This window comes from Caretta caretta, chromosome 1 (assembly GCF_965140235.1).
Source record: "Caretta caretta isolate rCarCar2 chromosome 1, rCarCar1.hap1, whole genome shotgun sequence".
Taxonomy (NCBI): Eukaryota; Metazoa; Chordata; order Testudines; family Cheloniidae; genus Caretta; species Caretta caretta.
Genome location: NC_134206.1, coordinates 280,856,276 through 280,872,255, shown reverse-complemented (window position 1 = coordinate 280,872,255; position 15,980 = coordinate 280,856,276). Strand labels below are relative to the sequence as shown.

Here is a 15,980-nt window from a genome sequence, read left to right as displayed (position 1 = left end):
TAGGTGAAAGCTGCCATTTGATTGGCTATCTAAGAACGTTCGAATGTCTGATGTCTCTTCATCAAACAGAGCACTACATTTCCCTGCAAGACATTTAAATTTCAAAGGCTTTTTATATTGCTTTTTCTCATGAAGTAAAAAGAGGGGAATTTGGTTTTATTGCTCTTTGTTCTATCAAGCTGTGAAATAAGGTCCTGAGAAGGAAAACCTTCACAGTTTTAGTGTGTCTCTCACAAACACAGGTGTAAAGTGGTTGTAGTCGGAAAGCAGTTTTATAAACATGGCATTGTGGGATTCCAAGTTGATTTGATCCCAATGAATTTCATATACTTCAGAAGTGAAAGGTCTTTTTTTCTAGGAGGCAACACTGTACGCTCAACTTTGAAATTCAAGCTAGTTCCTTTCTGGCTCTGATGTCACCAACAATAACAATTTTGCCACTGAAACTTAGGTCCCATCCTTCAATTAACTGTGTGCATGTATCTCTGCACCTTTGTGGAGCCTCACTGGCCCAAGTGTGGCTCTGAATAAGCACATGGCTTTGTCTTCACATAGTCATTTGTAGGATCGGTATCTTAGTCAATAATTCTGTGAATGATGGTGTGATCTATAATAGAATCCAACTCACAGTTCCCTAGCTGTATTGGCTCTGCAATGCTAATGGTAGTAAAAAGTGTGAAAAACTTTTTAATGTTTTTGTTAATGTTTTAATGTTAATGTTAATGTTGAAACAAGCATAAAGGACTCTGTATACACATGAAACACGTTTGTTAAGAAGATTGCATGCATACATAATGCTTTGTGCACATGTATGAATTGGGATTTATATTTGCATAAAACAGTAAGTACATGCACTTACAAATCTGAAGTTTCACAGGTTCACTGAGTCCATAAACTTGGATTTGTGCATGCAAATGTATGCATGTCTTTGACTCTCTCTGAAAAATGAATGTCTTTGAAAATCAGGGCTTTCAAAGTGTATGGTAGCCATTAGTTCAATTGTACCTTTTCCACCTCCTCCAGAAACAGGATCTGATATTCAATAATTTCATAAATACATTTGATTTAATACAGGATTTTTTTCAAATCAATGAAGTCTAAATTTGGGTAATAAAAAGCACAAAACCTTATGTTACATAAGCTAAATCTTAATATTATTCCAGCACCAAGTGATCCACCAAAAGATGTCATGTACAGAAACCTCACTGCATCATCAATAATTGTTTTCTGGTCCCCTCCTCAAAGGCCTAATGGGATTATACAATATTATTCAGTTTATTACAAAAATAATTCAGGAATCTTTATGCAGGTAAGTTTCTTTTTATATCATTTTTGTAGATTTTAGTTCTGAGAAATTCATTTACTTTTCTTTGAATCTTTAATGTATCAGAAAAGATTAAACCAACTGTACAGTAAATGTCATATTCTTCTTTCACTCCCACCTCATCACAAGATAATTTTGATTTTTAGCATATGTGATACAGCATGGCCAGAGGGCAGCAGGAGAGTGTTAGATGGGACCCTTATTCTCTGTAGAGGGAAGAAAGTTTGCTATAGATTAATTAAAGCACCTGAAGCCAGTCACCTTATAAAAACCCACTGCTTCAATCAGACAAGAGGAGGAGTTGAAGCAGAGTGGTTTGGTGTTGGAGCAGACAGCAGTTTGGAGGGAAGCAGAGGAGAGTTTGGAAAAGTGCTGCGGTGGGCTAAGAAGACCAAGACAAAGGTAAAGGGACACCTGGTTTGTGCAGATGGAGGGCAGGAAGCCCCACAAGTTGAAGGGCAGGAGAGGGAAGTAGCCCAGGGGAAGGAACCTCTAGTTCAAGTGGTTTACTGCTATCCCTGGGGCCCTTGGGCTGGGACCCGGAGTAGGGGGCGGGTCCGGGTCCCTCCCTCTCCACTCCCCTCCCCTCCTCTAGGACACTAGTGGGGCAGTTAATACCCCAGTTCAGGGGCAAGAAATGGTGCCCTGAAACACCCCCCCCAAAAAAAAATAGAAAGCGTGAGACCCATCATAGTAGTGCCAGCAATTTGCCACACATATTATTAAATGGATCAGTGCATTAGCCTAACCCTCACCTCGAAATTATATTTGTGGTATCCTGCAATTTCAAAATTCCTGTGCATCTCAAGGAGCATTTATGCTATTAAGCATGAGGAGACTAATGCATACAAAAAAAGAGTAAATTTCATGCAGAATAAATGATCCAGTGTTCTAGGCTGCAAAGTGAAATTATATGTGCCTAGTGAAATGATATGCTTGTACATATATGTTTTTAATGTATTTTTTGTGCAATAATGAAAATCAGAAGATAGTGTTGCCATAGGGAAGGATAGAATACTGCCTCATGTTCTGTTACTCTTTAGTAAATGTCTCTGCAGAAAACAGGTTTTCTTTCTAACATAATTATAACATTATTTTAAAACACAGAAGACAAATAGGTTTAGTCTACTGCGGGGATCGGCAATCTTTGGCACGCAGCCCACCATGGTAAGCCCCCTGGCAGGCCAGGCCAGTTTGTTTACCTGCCGCGTCCGCAGATTCGGCCGATTGCAGCTCCCACTGGCTGCGGTTTGCCCCTCCAGGACAATGGGGGCTGTGGGAAGTGGCGCAGGCTGAGGGATGTGCTGGCCACCGCTTCCCACAGCCCCCATTGGCCTGGAGCGGCGAACCGCGGCCAGTGACAGCTGCAATCGGCCGAACCTGCAGACGCGGCAGGTAAACAAACAGGCCTGGCCTGTCAGGGGGCTTACCCTGGAAGGCCACATGCCAAAAGTTGCCGGTCCCTAGTCTACTGTATTAAAGCATGGGAGAAATTCATTTGTTTATCTGTTATGAATCTGGGCATTAGGATGTCGTTTATTGTGTAGGTACTTCTCATGCTCATCTTAACATTATGCATGATATATATTAACTAGGGCTGTTGTTTAATTGCAGTTAACTCATGCAATTAACTCAAAAAAATTTATTGCAATTAAAAAAATCACAATTGCACTGTTAAACAATAGAATACAAATTGAAATTTATTAAATATTTTTGATATTTTTCTACATTTTAGATCTATTTCAATTACAACACAGAATACAAAGTGTACAGTGCTCACTTTATTTTTTACAAATATTTGCACTGTAAAAATGATAAAAGAAATAGTATTTTTCAGTTCATCTCATGCAATCTCTTTATCATGAGGGTGCAACTTAGAAACGTATTTTTTTTGTTACATAACTGTACTCAAAAACAAAACAATGTAAAACTTGAGAGCCTACAAGTCCACCCAGTCCTTCTTCTTGTTCAGCCAATCACTAAGAGAAACAAGTTTGTTTACATTTATGGGAGATAATGCTGCCCACTTCTTAATTACAATGTCCCCTGTAAATGAGAACAGGTCTTCACATGGTCGCAAGATATTTATGTGCCAGACGCGCTAAAGATTCATATGCCTTTTCATGCTTCAGCCATCATTCCAGAGGACATGCTTCCATGCTGATGACGCTTGTTAAAAAAATAATGCGTTAATTAAATTTGTGACTGAACTCCTTGGGGGAGAATTGTATGTCTCCTGCTCTGTTTTACCTGCATTCTGCCATATATTTCATGTTACAGCAGTCTTGGAGGATGACCCAGCACATGTTGTTTGTTTTAAGAACACATTTACTGCAAATTTGACAAAATACAAAGAAGATACCAATGTGAAATTTCTAAAGATGGCTATAGCACTCAACCCAAGGTTTAAGAATCTGAAGTGCCTTCCAAAAGCTGAGAGGGATGGGGTGTGGAGTGTGCTTTCAGAAGTTTTAAAAGAGTAACACTCTGATGAAGAAACTACAGAACCCAAACCACCAAAAAAGAAAATCAACCTTCTGCTGGTGGCATCTGACTCAGATGATGAAAATGAACATGCATCAGTCTGCGCTGCTTTGGATTGTTATTGAGCAGAACCCGTCATCTGCATGGACACATGTCCCCTGGAATGGTGGGTGAAGCATCAAGGGACATATGAATCTTTAGCGCATCTGGCATATAAATATCTTGCGAAGCCAGCTACAACAGTGCCATACAAACGCCTGTTCTCACTTTCAGGTGACATTGTAAACAAGAAGCAGGCAGCATTATCTTCTGCAAACTTAAACAGACTTGTTTGTCTGAGCGGTTGGCTGAACAAGAAGTAGGACTGAGTGGACTTGTAGGCTGTAAAGTTTTACTTATTTTATTTTTGAATGCAGGGTTTTTTTGTACATCATTCTACATTTGTAAGTTCAACTTTCATGATAAAGAGATTGCACTAGAGTACTTGTATTAGGTGAATTGAAAAATACTATTTATTTTGTTTTTTACAGTGCAAATATATGTAATAAAAATACATATAAACTGTACACTTTGTATTCTGTGTTGTAATAGAAATCAATATGTTTGACAATGTAGAAAACATCCAAAAATATTTAAATAAATGGTATTCTATTATTGTTTAATAGCGCAATTAATCGGGATTAATTTTTTTAATCGTGTGATTGATCACTATTAATTTTTTTAATTGCTTGACAGCCCTAATATTAACTATATTATTTTTATTTATTTATTTATTTATTTATTTGTATAACCATAGTGCTGAGTAGCTCTATTCATGAACCAAAAATTCATGAATTTTTAATTGTTTATATCCATGTCATTCAAGAATGTATATAATTTATTTGTTCTTTATATGCAAATATAATAAAAAATATAATTTTCCTTAACAAATTTTGGTTAAAAGTTTTGTGTTTGTAGAAGAAAAAGAAGAAATGTAAAGTTGTGAAGACAGCAAAGTACAAAATATGAAATCTGATGTATGTGGCATAATTTTACAGTTAGTGCTTACTGGATTTAGGTATTTATTTTCCTGAAGATATATGTTTACATGTCACTCTGCAAATGTAGGCCCTGCTCCTGCAATCTGCTCTGTGCTGGCCAATCATCGCACTCATGCGGACTCCATTTAAATTTGTGGGGTTCTGTATGAGTGTAAGATTTTGCCCTCATAGATCTGATTGCAGAATGGGAGCCATAGAAAAGACTCATTTCATGCCCCAAGGAACTCACAATGTAATAATTAGCATGTGAGTTAGCTAGAAGCACGTTGGTCGCACAGTCTGATAGGTGTAAAATTAGACCTAGTAGTTGGGTTTGAGTTTATGGGTGCATGCCTATCTGAAATATGACTGTAAGCATACACATCAAATCATCCCCTCTGCTTCTCTTATTTGCTAGTCCTGTGAGCAGGCCACGGTATGCATAAGTGTCTTATTCTCTTTGAGAACAGGGTGAATTGGGTGATGGCACAATGTAAACCTATGACCTCAGAGAACCCAGACTTCAAATTGGCATTTAATGTCAGTTACAGCCCTCATTTTGAAGGACTGTTTAACCTTTTCATCTTGAAAAAGTTTGTTTTTAAATGTTTTTTAATCTAAGTTACTTTTTTCCTTTGCACATTTTGCATGTCCATGTTTCATTTTTTCACAGTGGTGCTTACTGCATGCCCAGTGTATGCTTCTAACTGATCATAACTTCTAATGTGGTTCGCTAAAAGTTCATACCTTGATGCAGCTATTTTTCTGAATCCATTTTATCCTATGATAATCAGTACCAGTTCAGATTCTGTACATCTTTTTACTTCTGTAGCAACAGCTTTCCTGAATTTTTACATAATAAAAATTCAGAAATAAAACACAAACACACAATGAGAGATGTCATTCCACCATATAATTTCTACATCTTACAATTTTAGGAACTTTGTTGGTTGCTTCAGATATTCTTTACATGGCACCTTGTGCTAGAAAAAGAAATCTATCCATATACTTTATTCTACAAACCATCGCTTCTGTGGTTGAAAACAAGTACACACCGCTATTTATTGATTCTCGTCTACAAAAAGTCGGCAATGTTCTGTCACTAGCTCTAACTTTTTACTTCTACTTTGGTTAACCGTAATTGCTAAAAGTTTGTAATGCCCTTATCTCCATATTTGATCATTGATTTAGAAGCAAGCCACAATGAAGATAAAGATGGTGTATTAATTTTTCTTTTGCTAAAGAGACTTTTTGTTTAAATGATTCAAAAGCTAAGCCAGAGAGTTTAGAAGCCCAGATAACTTGGGTTTTTCACTTTCTTTACCTTGAAAATTGATCTTACACCTTCACAATTACCTGCCTTTACCAGTTAGGAAACTTCATGTATGTTTTTTGAAATGAACTGAATGCCTGTCCTGTTTTACCAAATTCTGTATTTCTTTAATCAGAGCTGGCAATAGCTTTCTTAGGGCAGACCTGCAAAACAGTTTTTTTTACCTCCAAAATATTACCTATTCCTGCACACCAGTGTCACATATGCACAGAGCTGACCTGAGATTTGCAGGGAGGATTAGAGAGATGATTATTTGGAATATACCTCAGATTTAACTAACTAGTTTTCATAAGTGTGTGCTGGGGTAGGGAAATCTTTGGTCTCAGTTTCCTACCACAGAAATGGTGCTCAGCTTCTTGTTCCTTTCAACCCTAGTGACCAGTTTAGACTTACAAGGAAAAGAACTAGAAACCCAGAGCCAGATTGTCAGATGGCATAAATGGACAGAGCTACACTGATGGAAGTGAAGCTATGCCAGTATACACCAGCAGAGGATCTGACCCATGCTTCTGTCTTAATGAAAGTTGAGATTCTCCTTTACATGTGTAGCTCCTCTTAAAGCTAGGAGTCCTGTGGCTGTCAGCTTTATCAGGTCCAAAGCTCAGCTCTGCCTTAATATATTGGTTATTTACAGATAAACTTTATGTACTGATGTTCTAGCTGAGTTTAAATCTTTTTCTCTTAAGGTGAATGACCTAACCAAACCTTTTTTTCCATATTTATATTAGTCATTTACATTTATTTTGAGTAACTTAAATGCATTTTAACTGAAGTTTTAAAAGGCATACTATTCCCTTGATTTCATTTAAACTAAATTATTTTTAAAAACAATTGGTAGAGCCTCCTTTAAATATTATATCATGCATTTTAAAAATTCCTTAATAAAAAAATTATCAAGATATTTCTGCTCCTCGCTGATGTTTATATGGATCTTTTGGGTGGGCCTGACAGCAACAACAACAAACACGCTGAGGCCCACTCCTCTACCCTGCCCCTCTTTTCTGTTTCTCCAGGAACTCTCCTGCCTCCTCTCTCTCTGTATCACTTCCAGATTACTGGTAAACACTCTTTTTGCAGGCCCTGGGGAAAGAGTATCCACAAAACAGTGAAGCCCCCACATCCAGTAAAGCACTTATGTATGTGCTTAACTACAAGCATTTGAGTGGTTCCGTTGAAATAATGAACTACTGTTATATACTCAAAGTAAACAAATTTTAAAAATAGAGGAAAATAAAAGAATATTTTTCAGTATCGTAATTAGTGAGGGTCACTAGTAACAAGAGTAGGCACAAAACTTTCAAGTGAATATGTCATTTTAACTAATTCGTCCAGACACTTCTGTCCACATAATTGAAATTTTAGTGCTATCCTTTTTATTTCTTTGAGATTGCCTCTTGATGTTCAGTGATCATAACCTTGAGAGAGTGAGGGTGTGGAGTAGCATTGTTGGTAACATTGTTTCTTGCCATTCTCTCTTTCTTGGAATAGCATTATGGCTTCCTATGGTTTACCAGGTGTTTATTGTTCACTACGCATACAGCCATACACAAAGTGAAAAAGAGCCTGGAGATGGGGAGGGTTTGTCTTTACTGCAGTGTTTGCTCGAGGTATAACTTGAATGTTGTCCTTAACCCAATGAGCATCCGTGTACAAAAATCTCTACCCCGAATTAAGCGTGTTTTATAGTCAAGCCAGCTAGTCCACAAGGGGGTGTGGGTTGACACCTGAGTGCTGCTGAACCTTGAACTAGTAACTCAGATGCTGGGACTCCCCCAGTGCGTTCCCAAAATTTCCAGTCCAGGTTATTTGTTGTCTATCCACCCCGCCTTCAGAACAGGGGTTATCTGCAGCCAACATAAATACCCCATTTCAACATTCAGACCCCTGCTTTGCCCGGGGCTCTCCTCATCTTTAGTGTTTGTTCTAGCTCTGCTATGAAATCTCTGAAGCCACTGTACCACCGGGCAAAGCACCAGAACTCCAAGTCTGGGGAGACCTCAACAAGCTCGCTGCACTACAACCACTTCAACTGCGTGTTCTCCAGTGCCCCAAGTATGGAACCCATTTATACCCTGGAGAGATCAAAGATCCCTGGGGAAGTTGACTGAGGATGGAGGACTTTTAGGATGACCCAGAGCCAGGACTCTCACCTGCCACAACGATCTTAGGTGAGGTGGAGCCTGATGGTCACCAGTAGATGCCACAGCCACTCCAACTCACCCAGGACTCCAGAGAGGAAACAGAGAAACAGATCAGGGAGAAATGGGACAGGGAGAAAACGGCAGATGAGCCAGTGTTGTCTCAGCCAGGTGAGGACTCAATTCGCCATTGTGGTTATGGTTGGGGAGAAATGCCATAAGGGGCCCATCAGTGCCTGTATAGGACCAGTCTCTACTGGGGGATGTGTAGGAGAGGGCAGGCAAATGCCAATTATAGTTTCCCTTCTAGACATGGAAATGACCATTTCCACTTCCCCTTCCCAGCCTCCATCCTTCCCTCCGAGGCATTTAGAGGGTGTGCTTGAGCTACTGGTGCCTCTGCATTCCTTGATGGGCATGGTAAACCACCACTCCACCCCTGGGTACCCATTAATAGAGATTTATTGTAAAACACACTGCTGTATGTGCACAAACCAAGCATTATTAATACAAGTATACAAATGCCTGTGAAGGCAGGATTGGCGATGAGTGCAAGCAGTTGCTGAGTGCATATATAGTAGTGTGCACTCTCTCAAGCTGGAACTAAAGTTCCAGCATTCAAAGAGACAGTCCATACCACTGTTCCCAGGATACGTAAAGCACTTATATTGTTGATATGGTCAGGAAACCTGGAAGTTAGCAAAGGGGAGATGGAGCCAAGTGAAGGGAGGCCTTGAGATAAAGGTTTCCACTTATACCTTGCTTGCGATGCACAAAATTAAAGGGAAGATATTTTCCGGTTTTTTTTTTACCATGGACAGAAGGTTTAAGTACTCTTTCTCCGCTTTACAGGCCCATCTGCACAAGTACATATCACCCACCCTTGCAGAAGGTTATTGACCGTCAGTACTGGGCTACTGAATCAGAAAGCAGAAGGAAGAAAACCAGGGACAGCCGGCTGATGGAGATGCATAAGGACTTTGGAAGCTGTCACTGCCTTTTCTAACTTCAGAGGCGGAAATGCTGGAGCAGGAGTGGCAATTCCAGGCTGCAGCTGAAAGGATGCTGAAGAAAAGAGCACATGATGACATAGTACATCGCCCATGACCATGCCATGGAAGAGCAAGACACCCAACAGCAGTGTGAGGAGAGTCGGAAGCAAATGGTCATGTTTCTGAGCATTATGGCCAGCAGGTGCCAGAACAACCTGGCCCCTGTACCAGCCCAGGTTCAGCACCAGACTCATCCTACAGCCACACGCTCTCCTCCATGATCCCACAAGCTGCAGCCAGCAACCTCAGGATGGGGTGGGGTTCGTCAGTTCCTGTAGGAAAGCGTCCATGGTTAGGTTTACCTTCATCACCCCACCCCCGTGCAACAATGGTGGAGTGATGACCATGTGCACTCTCCATACATGTGATGTGGCACAGTGCCGCTTGTGTGCATGACACTTGGCTTAAAGCAGCAGGACTGCTAGTGTGATTTATTTTGAATAAAATCTTTCTTTGTTGAATCCTTTGTTTCTGTGAGTGCTTTGGCCGCACTAGAGAGGGAGGGGAACTTAACACAGTTTTATTCCAGCATCACCATCGCAGTAAATGCACTTTAAGAGAAATCTTTCCTGTGGGAACACTGACATAGACTAGCTGCCTCTGCTGCTCTTACCCAGCAAGGGGAACTAGGAACTGGACAGGGAGGAAAGGATTGGGCCCCTGGAGCTGCCATCTCTAGCCTCACACCAGCTGCCTCTGCCACTGTAAACCCAGCATGGAGACTAGGAGAGCTGGTTTAGAAAAAGCCATGGATCCCACCCATTGTTCAAGAGTTGGATCCAGGGCTTTCCAACAGAATGCAGACAATCAACATGTGTGGAAGTGAGGTGTTGCAGTAAGCTTCCAGGTGAACACTACTTGCACCCATATGACTAGGAGGTACAAAAAATGTTTTCCTGAAATACATCATGGAAGTTTGGAAGGAACAGCTTGGAATAATGCAGTGCTAAGAACCAAGGGACATGCCCCCAGAAGGCAAACTCCTTCGCTTGAGTCAGTACTGCAACCATGTGAACACAAAAAGAATGAGGAGTACTTTTGGCACCTTAAAGACTAACAAATTTATTTGGGCATAAGCTTTTGTGGGCTAAAACCCACTTCATCGGATGCATGCAGTGGAAAATACAGTAGGAAGATATATATACACACAGAGAACATGAAAAAATGGGTGTTGCTATACCAATTCTAATGAGACTAATCAATTAAGGTGGGCTATTATCAGCAGGAGAAAAAAAACTTTTGTAGTGATAATCATAATGGCCCATTTCAAACAGTTGACAAGAAGGTGTGAGTAACAATAGGGGGAAAATTAGCATGGGGAAATAGTTTTTAGTTTGTTTAATGACTCATTCACTCCCAGACTTTATTCAAGCCTAATTTAATGGTGTCCAGTTTGCAAATTAATTCCAGTTCTGCAGTTTCTCGTTGAAGTCTGTTTTTTTGAAGTTTTTTGGTTGAAGAATTGCGACTTTTAGATCTGTAATTGAGTGTCCATGCGGGTTGAAGTGTTCTCTGACTGGTTTTTGAATGTTATAATTCTTGACGTCTGATTTGTGTCCATTTATTCTTTTGCATAGAGACTGTCCGGTTTGGCCAATGTACATGGCAGAGGGGCATTGCTGGCACATGATGGTATATGTGCAGGTGAACAAACCCTTGATGGTGTGGCTGATGTGATTAGGTCCTATGATGGTGTCCCTTGAATAGATATGTGGACAGAGTTGGCAACGGGCTTTGTTGCAAGAATAGGTTCCTTGGTTAGTGTTTTTGTTGTGTGGTGTGTGGTTGCTGGTGAGTATTTGCTTCAGGTTGGGGGGCTGTCTGTAAGCAAGGACTGGCCTGTCTCCCAAGATCTGTGAGAGTGAGGGATCGTCCTTCAGGATAGGTTGTAGATCCTTGATGATACACTGGAGAGGTTTTAGTTGGGGGCTGAAGGTGATGGCTAGTGATGTTCTGTTACTTTCTTGTTGGGCCTGTCCTGTAGAAGGTGACTTCTGGCTCCTCTTCTGGCTCTGTCGATCTGTTTCTTCACTTCAGTAGGTGGGTACTGTAGTTTTAAGAATGCTTGATAGAGATCCTGTAGGTGTTTGTCTCTGTCTGAGGGATTGGAGCAAATGTTGTTGTATCTTAGAGCTTGGCTGTAGACAATGGATCATGTGATGTGGTTTGGATGAAAGCTGGATGGCTGATGTAGCCTTTGTCGTGTGGCCTCAACCTAGGCTAACGCAAGTGGAGTACTTCATGTATTCTAACTGGAACTAATAATGAAGTGAAGACAAGCCCAGAGCAAGAGAGAATAGAAAGAAACTATACTAGCAAAGCAGTGCCACAACCTTATTCTTAAGATTAGAAGCTTTGTGATGTCTGTATATCACTGGTTATGACATTATGTAGCTGGAAATGCTTCCTGGGCCAAGAAGAATATTGTTTTCTGCACACGCTTTCATTGGTTGTGTGTACTGCTTACACTTATCTGCTCTTAATAATCTGATACTTTGCTATTCCAGAACTTCTTTGTGTGTGGACTAAGGAAGGAAGCAGAAGAAGAAATTTTTTCAGTTGTAGCTTCAGTTTGCCAAGAAGTCCTAAGCAGTTTGCTTTCATCTGCAGCCAGAATTAATTGTAAAATGTCCTATAATGATGAATCCCCAGAATACAATTAGTGCAAGTTACATTATTTTGCAGATTGCATCCCAGTAGCTCTTCGTGTCACCATTATCTGTGCATGCTTTTCTAATATTTTGTCATGTCATGAGTAGTTATCTGCCCCTTGGCTGCCAGACTAAATGGTCTCCCTTCTAAATAGATAGACAAGGTGAATGAGGTGATCTGTTTTATTGGACTAACTTCTGTTGGTGAGAGAGACAAGCTTTCGATCCACAATGAGCTCTCTACAGCTTGAAAGCTTATCTCTCTCACCAACAGAAGGTCCAATAAAAGAGATCACCTCACCACCTTGTCTCTCTAATATCCTGGGACCAACACGGCTACAACTACACTCCCTTCAAAATAGGGTTTCAATGAACCACCAAATAGTGTTTTGTTATAGCTTTCAGGTAGGTTCACTACAGCATTCTATGTCCAAATGCAAAACTGTTGAGAAAATGTAAAGATACATTTTTAAAGCTTTGCATGAGATTTATAGCTGGTGAACTATTAAATCCAGAAGTTAAAACTCTGTTCAGTACTTGGAAATTTTATCTTTAAAAGTCAGGGTATTAATTCCTGCCCTTTGTCTGATCCCCTGCATCAGAAACAAAGGGAATGGTGCTCTCATTCACAAGTGATTCACTATCTTTCTATAGCTGGACATCAGAAAATTTAATTTAAGTATGTTGTGCCTGATTCTCCATTGCCCTGAATCTTGTATAGTCATTTACACAAACTCAAAGTGAGATTCCCACTAGCATTAACTTTAATCAGCTACATCGGGGTTCTCAAACTGGGGGTTGTGACCCCTCAGGGGGTTGTGAGGTTATTACATTGGGGTCGTGAGCTGTCACCCTGCACCCCCAAACTCTGTTTTGCCTGCAGCATTTATTATAGTGTTAAATATAAAAAATGTGTTTTTAATATGTAAGGACGGGGGGTCGCACTCAGGCTTGCTGTGTTAAAAGTTTGAGAACTACTGAGCTACATTGAGGCAAAAGGCATTAACTTGTATCTACCCTCGGGAAAAGGTTTTGGTTAGGTCTGGATTGTTGTTGGGCAACTCTGACCTACCTTCGTCCTCTTTTCCTAATATAGACAAATTGCAAGTCAGGGTTCAGGTACATTAATGGGCTGGCATAGAGACATTTTTCTTGTTCCATTTGTCCTGCACCTGTTCAATGTACCAGAAGAGGACTTTGTGTTCCAGTGCTGTCAATGTAGGATATTTCACTGTAATAACTTTGGGCTAAATTCAGCCTTCAGATATTCACATGCAAATCTTATTGAAGTCAATGGAGTTTGGCCCTGTGTTATTCACAGAAGTAAAATAGTTTCACCAGCATGAAAGTAAAGAAATTAGTCAAATGTTAAATTAAATGTATGTGGATTATGACATGGGGTAATAGACATTAAGATTATTTGTTGAAAAACTAAAAGCCTTCACAGGAGAAGTCACAGCCAAGTTGGTAAAGAATCACAGTGCCTCCTTTAGAAAATGGTATTGCCATTTTTTGCAGTTTCATAATGTTTCATCCTCAAATGTGCACGCACACAAAAAATCTCATTTTAGTAAATCAGCTAGTTCTGTAAATATATATTGCTAAAAAACAAAGAAACTTCACTCCCCCCTTCTATCGCTGCCCCCCACCCCTTTTTTAACAAGACATAAACCCCAGTAAGTTAACTCTGATTTTAAGGAACTGTTGGTGCTTGTAGGGCCAAATACTGGAACTAAAAATCAGCCCAAATGGCTGGACTGTGCACTTAACAGGATCTTGGGAAGAATCCTGGGGACATATCACAGCTGCCTCTAAAATATAAGGGCAGTGTTAGTCCAGATCACTAATGCACATGCTCACTGCTCTATAGAGAAGAGTGGCTGGTGGATATGCATAGTCATAGAATGGGACCTGTCTCTCTATCCTGAATACAAGGTAGAGTCACAGGAAGTCCTGGCAAAGCAGAGTCTGACTGCCACATGGGTGCATGTCCCCTAAATAGGGTCCCTAATTCCTGTACCACTGCAGAATTGCATGGTTCTCCTGGGTCATCTTCCTTTCAGTCACTGATGATTTGACCCATTGAGATTATTTGCATTTAATAGTTCTTACATAAAAAATTAATTTTTTCTCTTCTGTTTCCAAATTGGTACTGTTATAAGCAAAGTAATGTATGGGTTCCCTCTAGTGGGTAATGTAAAATTCAGTTATTGTAACAGTCTCTATCAGTTTGAATAAAGTGTTTGACATTAATACTGAAGAAAGTCAGGGACTTTAGTCCTGCTGGGGTATCTTTTTGTCAATAATTTGTAGTTGGTACACTTCCTGTTTTTTCCCCCTTGATATGTGTAAGTACATTCACTCTACAGAATATTTTTTTCTAAAAAAAGAAATAGTGGATAAACAAAGCCAAGTTAGAAAGAGACTCAGCCATATAAATGTGTAATGTCTACATAAGAAACTAGATAGAAAAGATATAAACATGGCTCCATGTCTAGTTGGCAGCCAGTATCAAGTGGAGCGCCCTAAGAGTCGGTCCTGGGGCCGGTTTTGTTCAATATTTTCATTAATGATCTGGAGGATGGCGTGGATTACACCCTCAGCAAGTTTGCAGATGACACTAAACTGGGAGGAGAGGTAGACATGCTGGAGGGTAGGGGTAGGATACAGAGGGCCCTAGACAAATTAGAGGATTGGGCCAAAAGAAATCTGACGAGGTTCAACAAAGACAAGTGCAGAGTCCTGCATTTAGGACAGAAGAATCCCATGCACCGCTACAGACCAGGGACCGAATGGCTCGGCAGCAGTTCTGCAGAAAAGGACCTAGGGGTTACAGTGGATGAGAAGCTGGATATGAGTCAACAGTGTGCCCTTGTTGCCAAGAAGGCCAATGGCATTTTGGGATGTATAAGTAGGGGCATTGCCAGCAGATCGAGGGACATGATTGTTCCCCTCTATTTGACATTGGTGAGGCCTCATCTGGAGTACTGTGTCCAGTTTTGTGCCCCACACTACAAGAAGGATGTGGAAAAATTGGAAAACGTCCAGCGGAGGGCAACAAAAATGATTAGGGGACTGGAACACATGACTTATGAGGAGAGGCTGAGGGAACTGGGATTGTTTAGTCTGCAGAAGAGAAGAATGAGGGCGGATTTGATAGCTGCTTTCAGCTACCTGAAAGGGGGTTCCAAAGAGGATGGATCTAGACTGTTCTCAGTGGTGGCAGATGACAGAACAAGGAGTAATGGTCTCAAGTTGTAGTGGGGGAGGTTTAGGTTGGATATTAGGGAAAAAAAATTTCACTAGGAGGGTGTTGAAGCACTGGAATGTGTTACCTAGGGTGGTGGTAGAATCTCCTTCCTTTGAAGTTTTTAAGGTCAGGCTTGACAAAGCCCTGGCTGGGATGATTTAGTTGGGGATTGGACCAGCTTTGAGCAGGGGGTTGGACTAGATGACCTCCTGAGGTCCCTTCCAACCCTCATATTCTATGATTCTATGATTTATTTGACTGCATTAAACAGGAATCAGTGTGGCTGACTTGAGCATTAGAGAATTGAAGTGTCTGTTTATGATTAGTAAATGGTCTGAGTTGTGTGGGTGGGTGGACGGATGGATGGATAGATAGAGAAAATGAAAGTAATAAAGAAATACTAATTTATTCGTAAAAGATGATATCCTTCTCCTTTCTTTTCCTTAGAATTTCACCAGACAAGACATTGACAGTGGTGTTGACAATAAATCTCTGTCTGCAGTATTAGACAATTTGGCAAAATGCAGCTACTATACGGTGTGGTTAACTGCAGACACTGCCTTTGGAAATGGAAACAAGACCAGTGAGATAATGCACGTGTATACAGATCAAGATAGTATGTAAACATCTCTATTTTAAATTTTCAAATGTACGTCCAAGCTTTTCATTATGAAATAGTTCTAGAACTTTTAAATATTATTGCATTCTTTTGGATGAAAAGGTTAAAAA

The 15,980-nt window shown here is 40.4% G+C and overlaps 1 protein-coding gene across 13 annotated transcripts in view; it reads left to right on the top strand.

The window, feature by feature from the left end:
* PTPRQ (protein tyrosine phosphatase receptor type Q) overlaps positions 1 to 15,980 on the top strand; it is a 208,856-nt gene that overhangs the window by 100,086 nt on the left and 92,790 nt on the right. For all 13 annotated transcript variants that reach the window (XR_012666450.1, XR_012666451.1, XM_075124328.1 and 10 more), the window contains 2 exons: positions 1,164 to 1,309; positions 15,699 to 15,867. Coding sequence is in view for 11 of the 13 variants with exons in the window: in XM_075124328.1 (XP_074980429.1) it covers positions 1,164 to 1,309; positions 15,699 to 15,867 (315 nt within the window). In the remaining 2 variants the exon portion in view is untranslated. The remainder of the gene's footprint in view (positions 1 to 1,163; positions 1,310 to 15,698; positions 15,868 to 15,980) is intronic.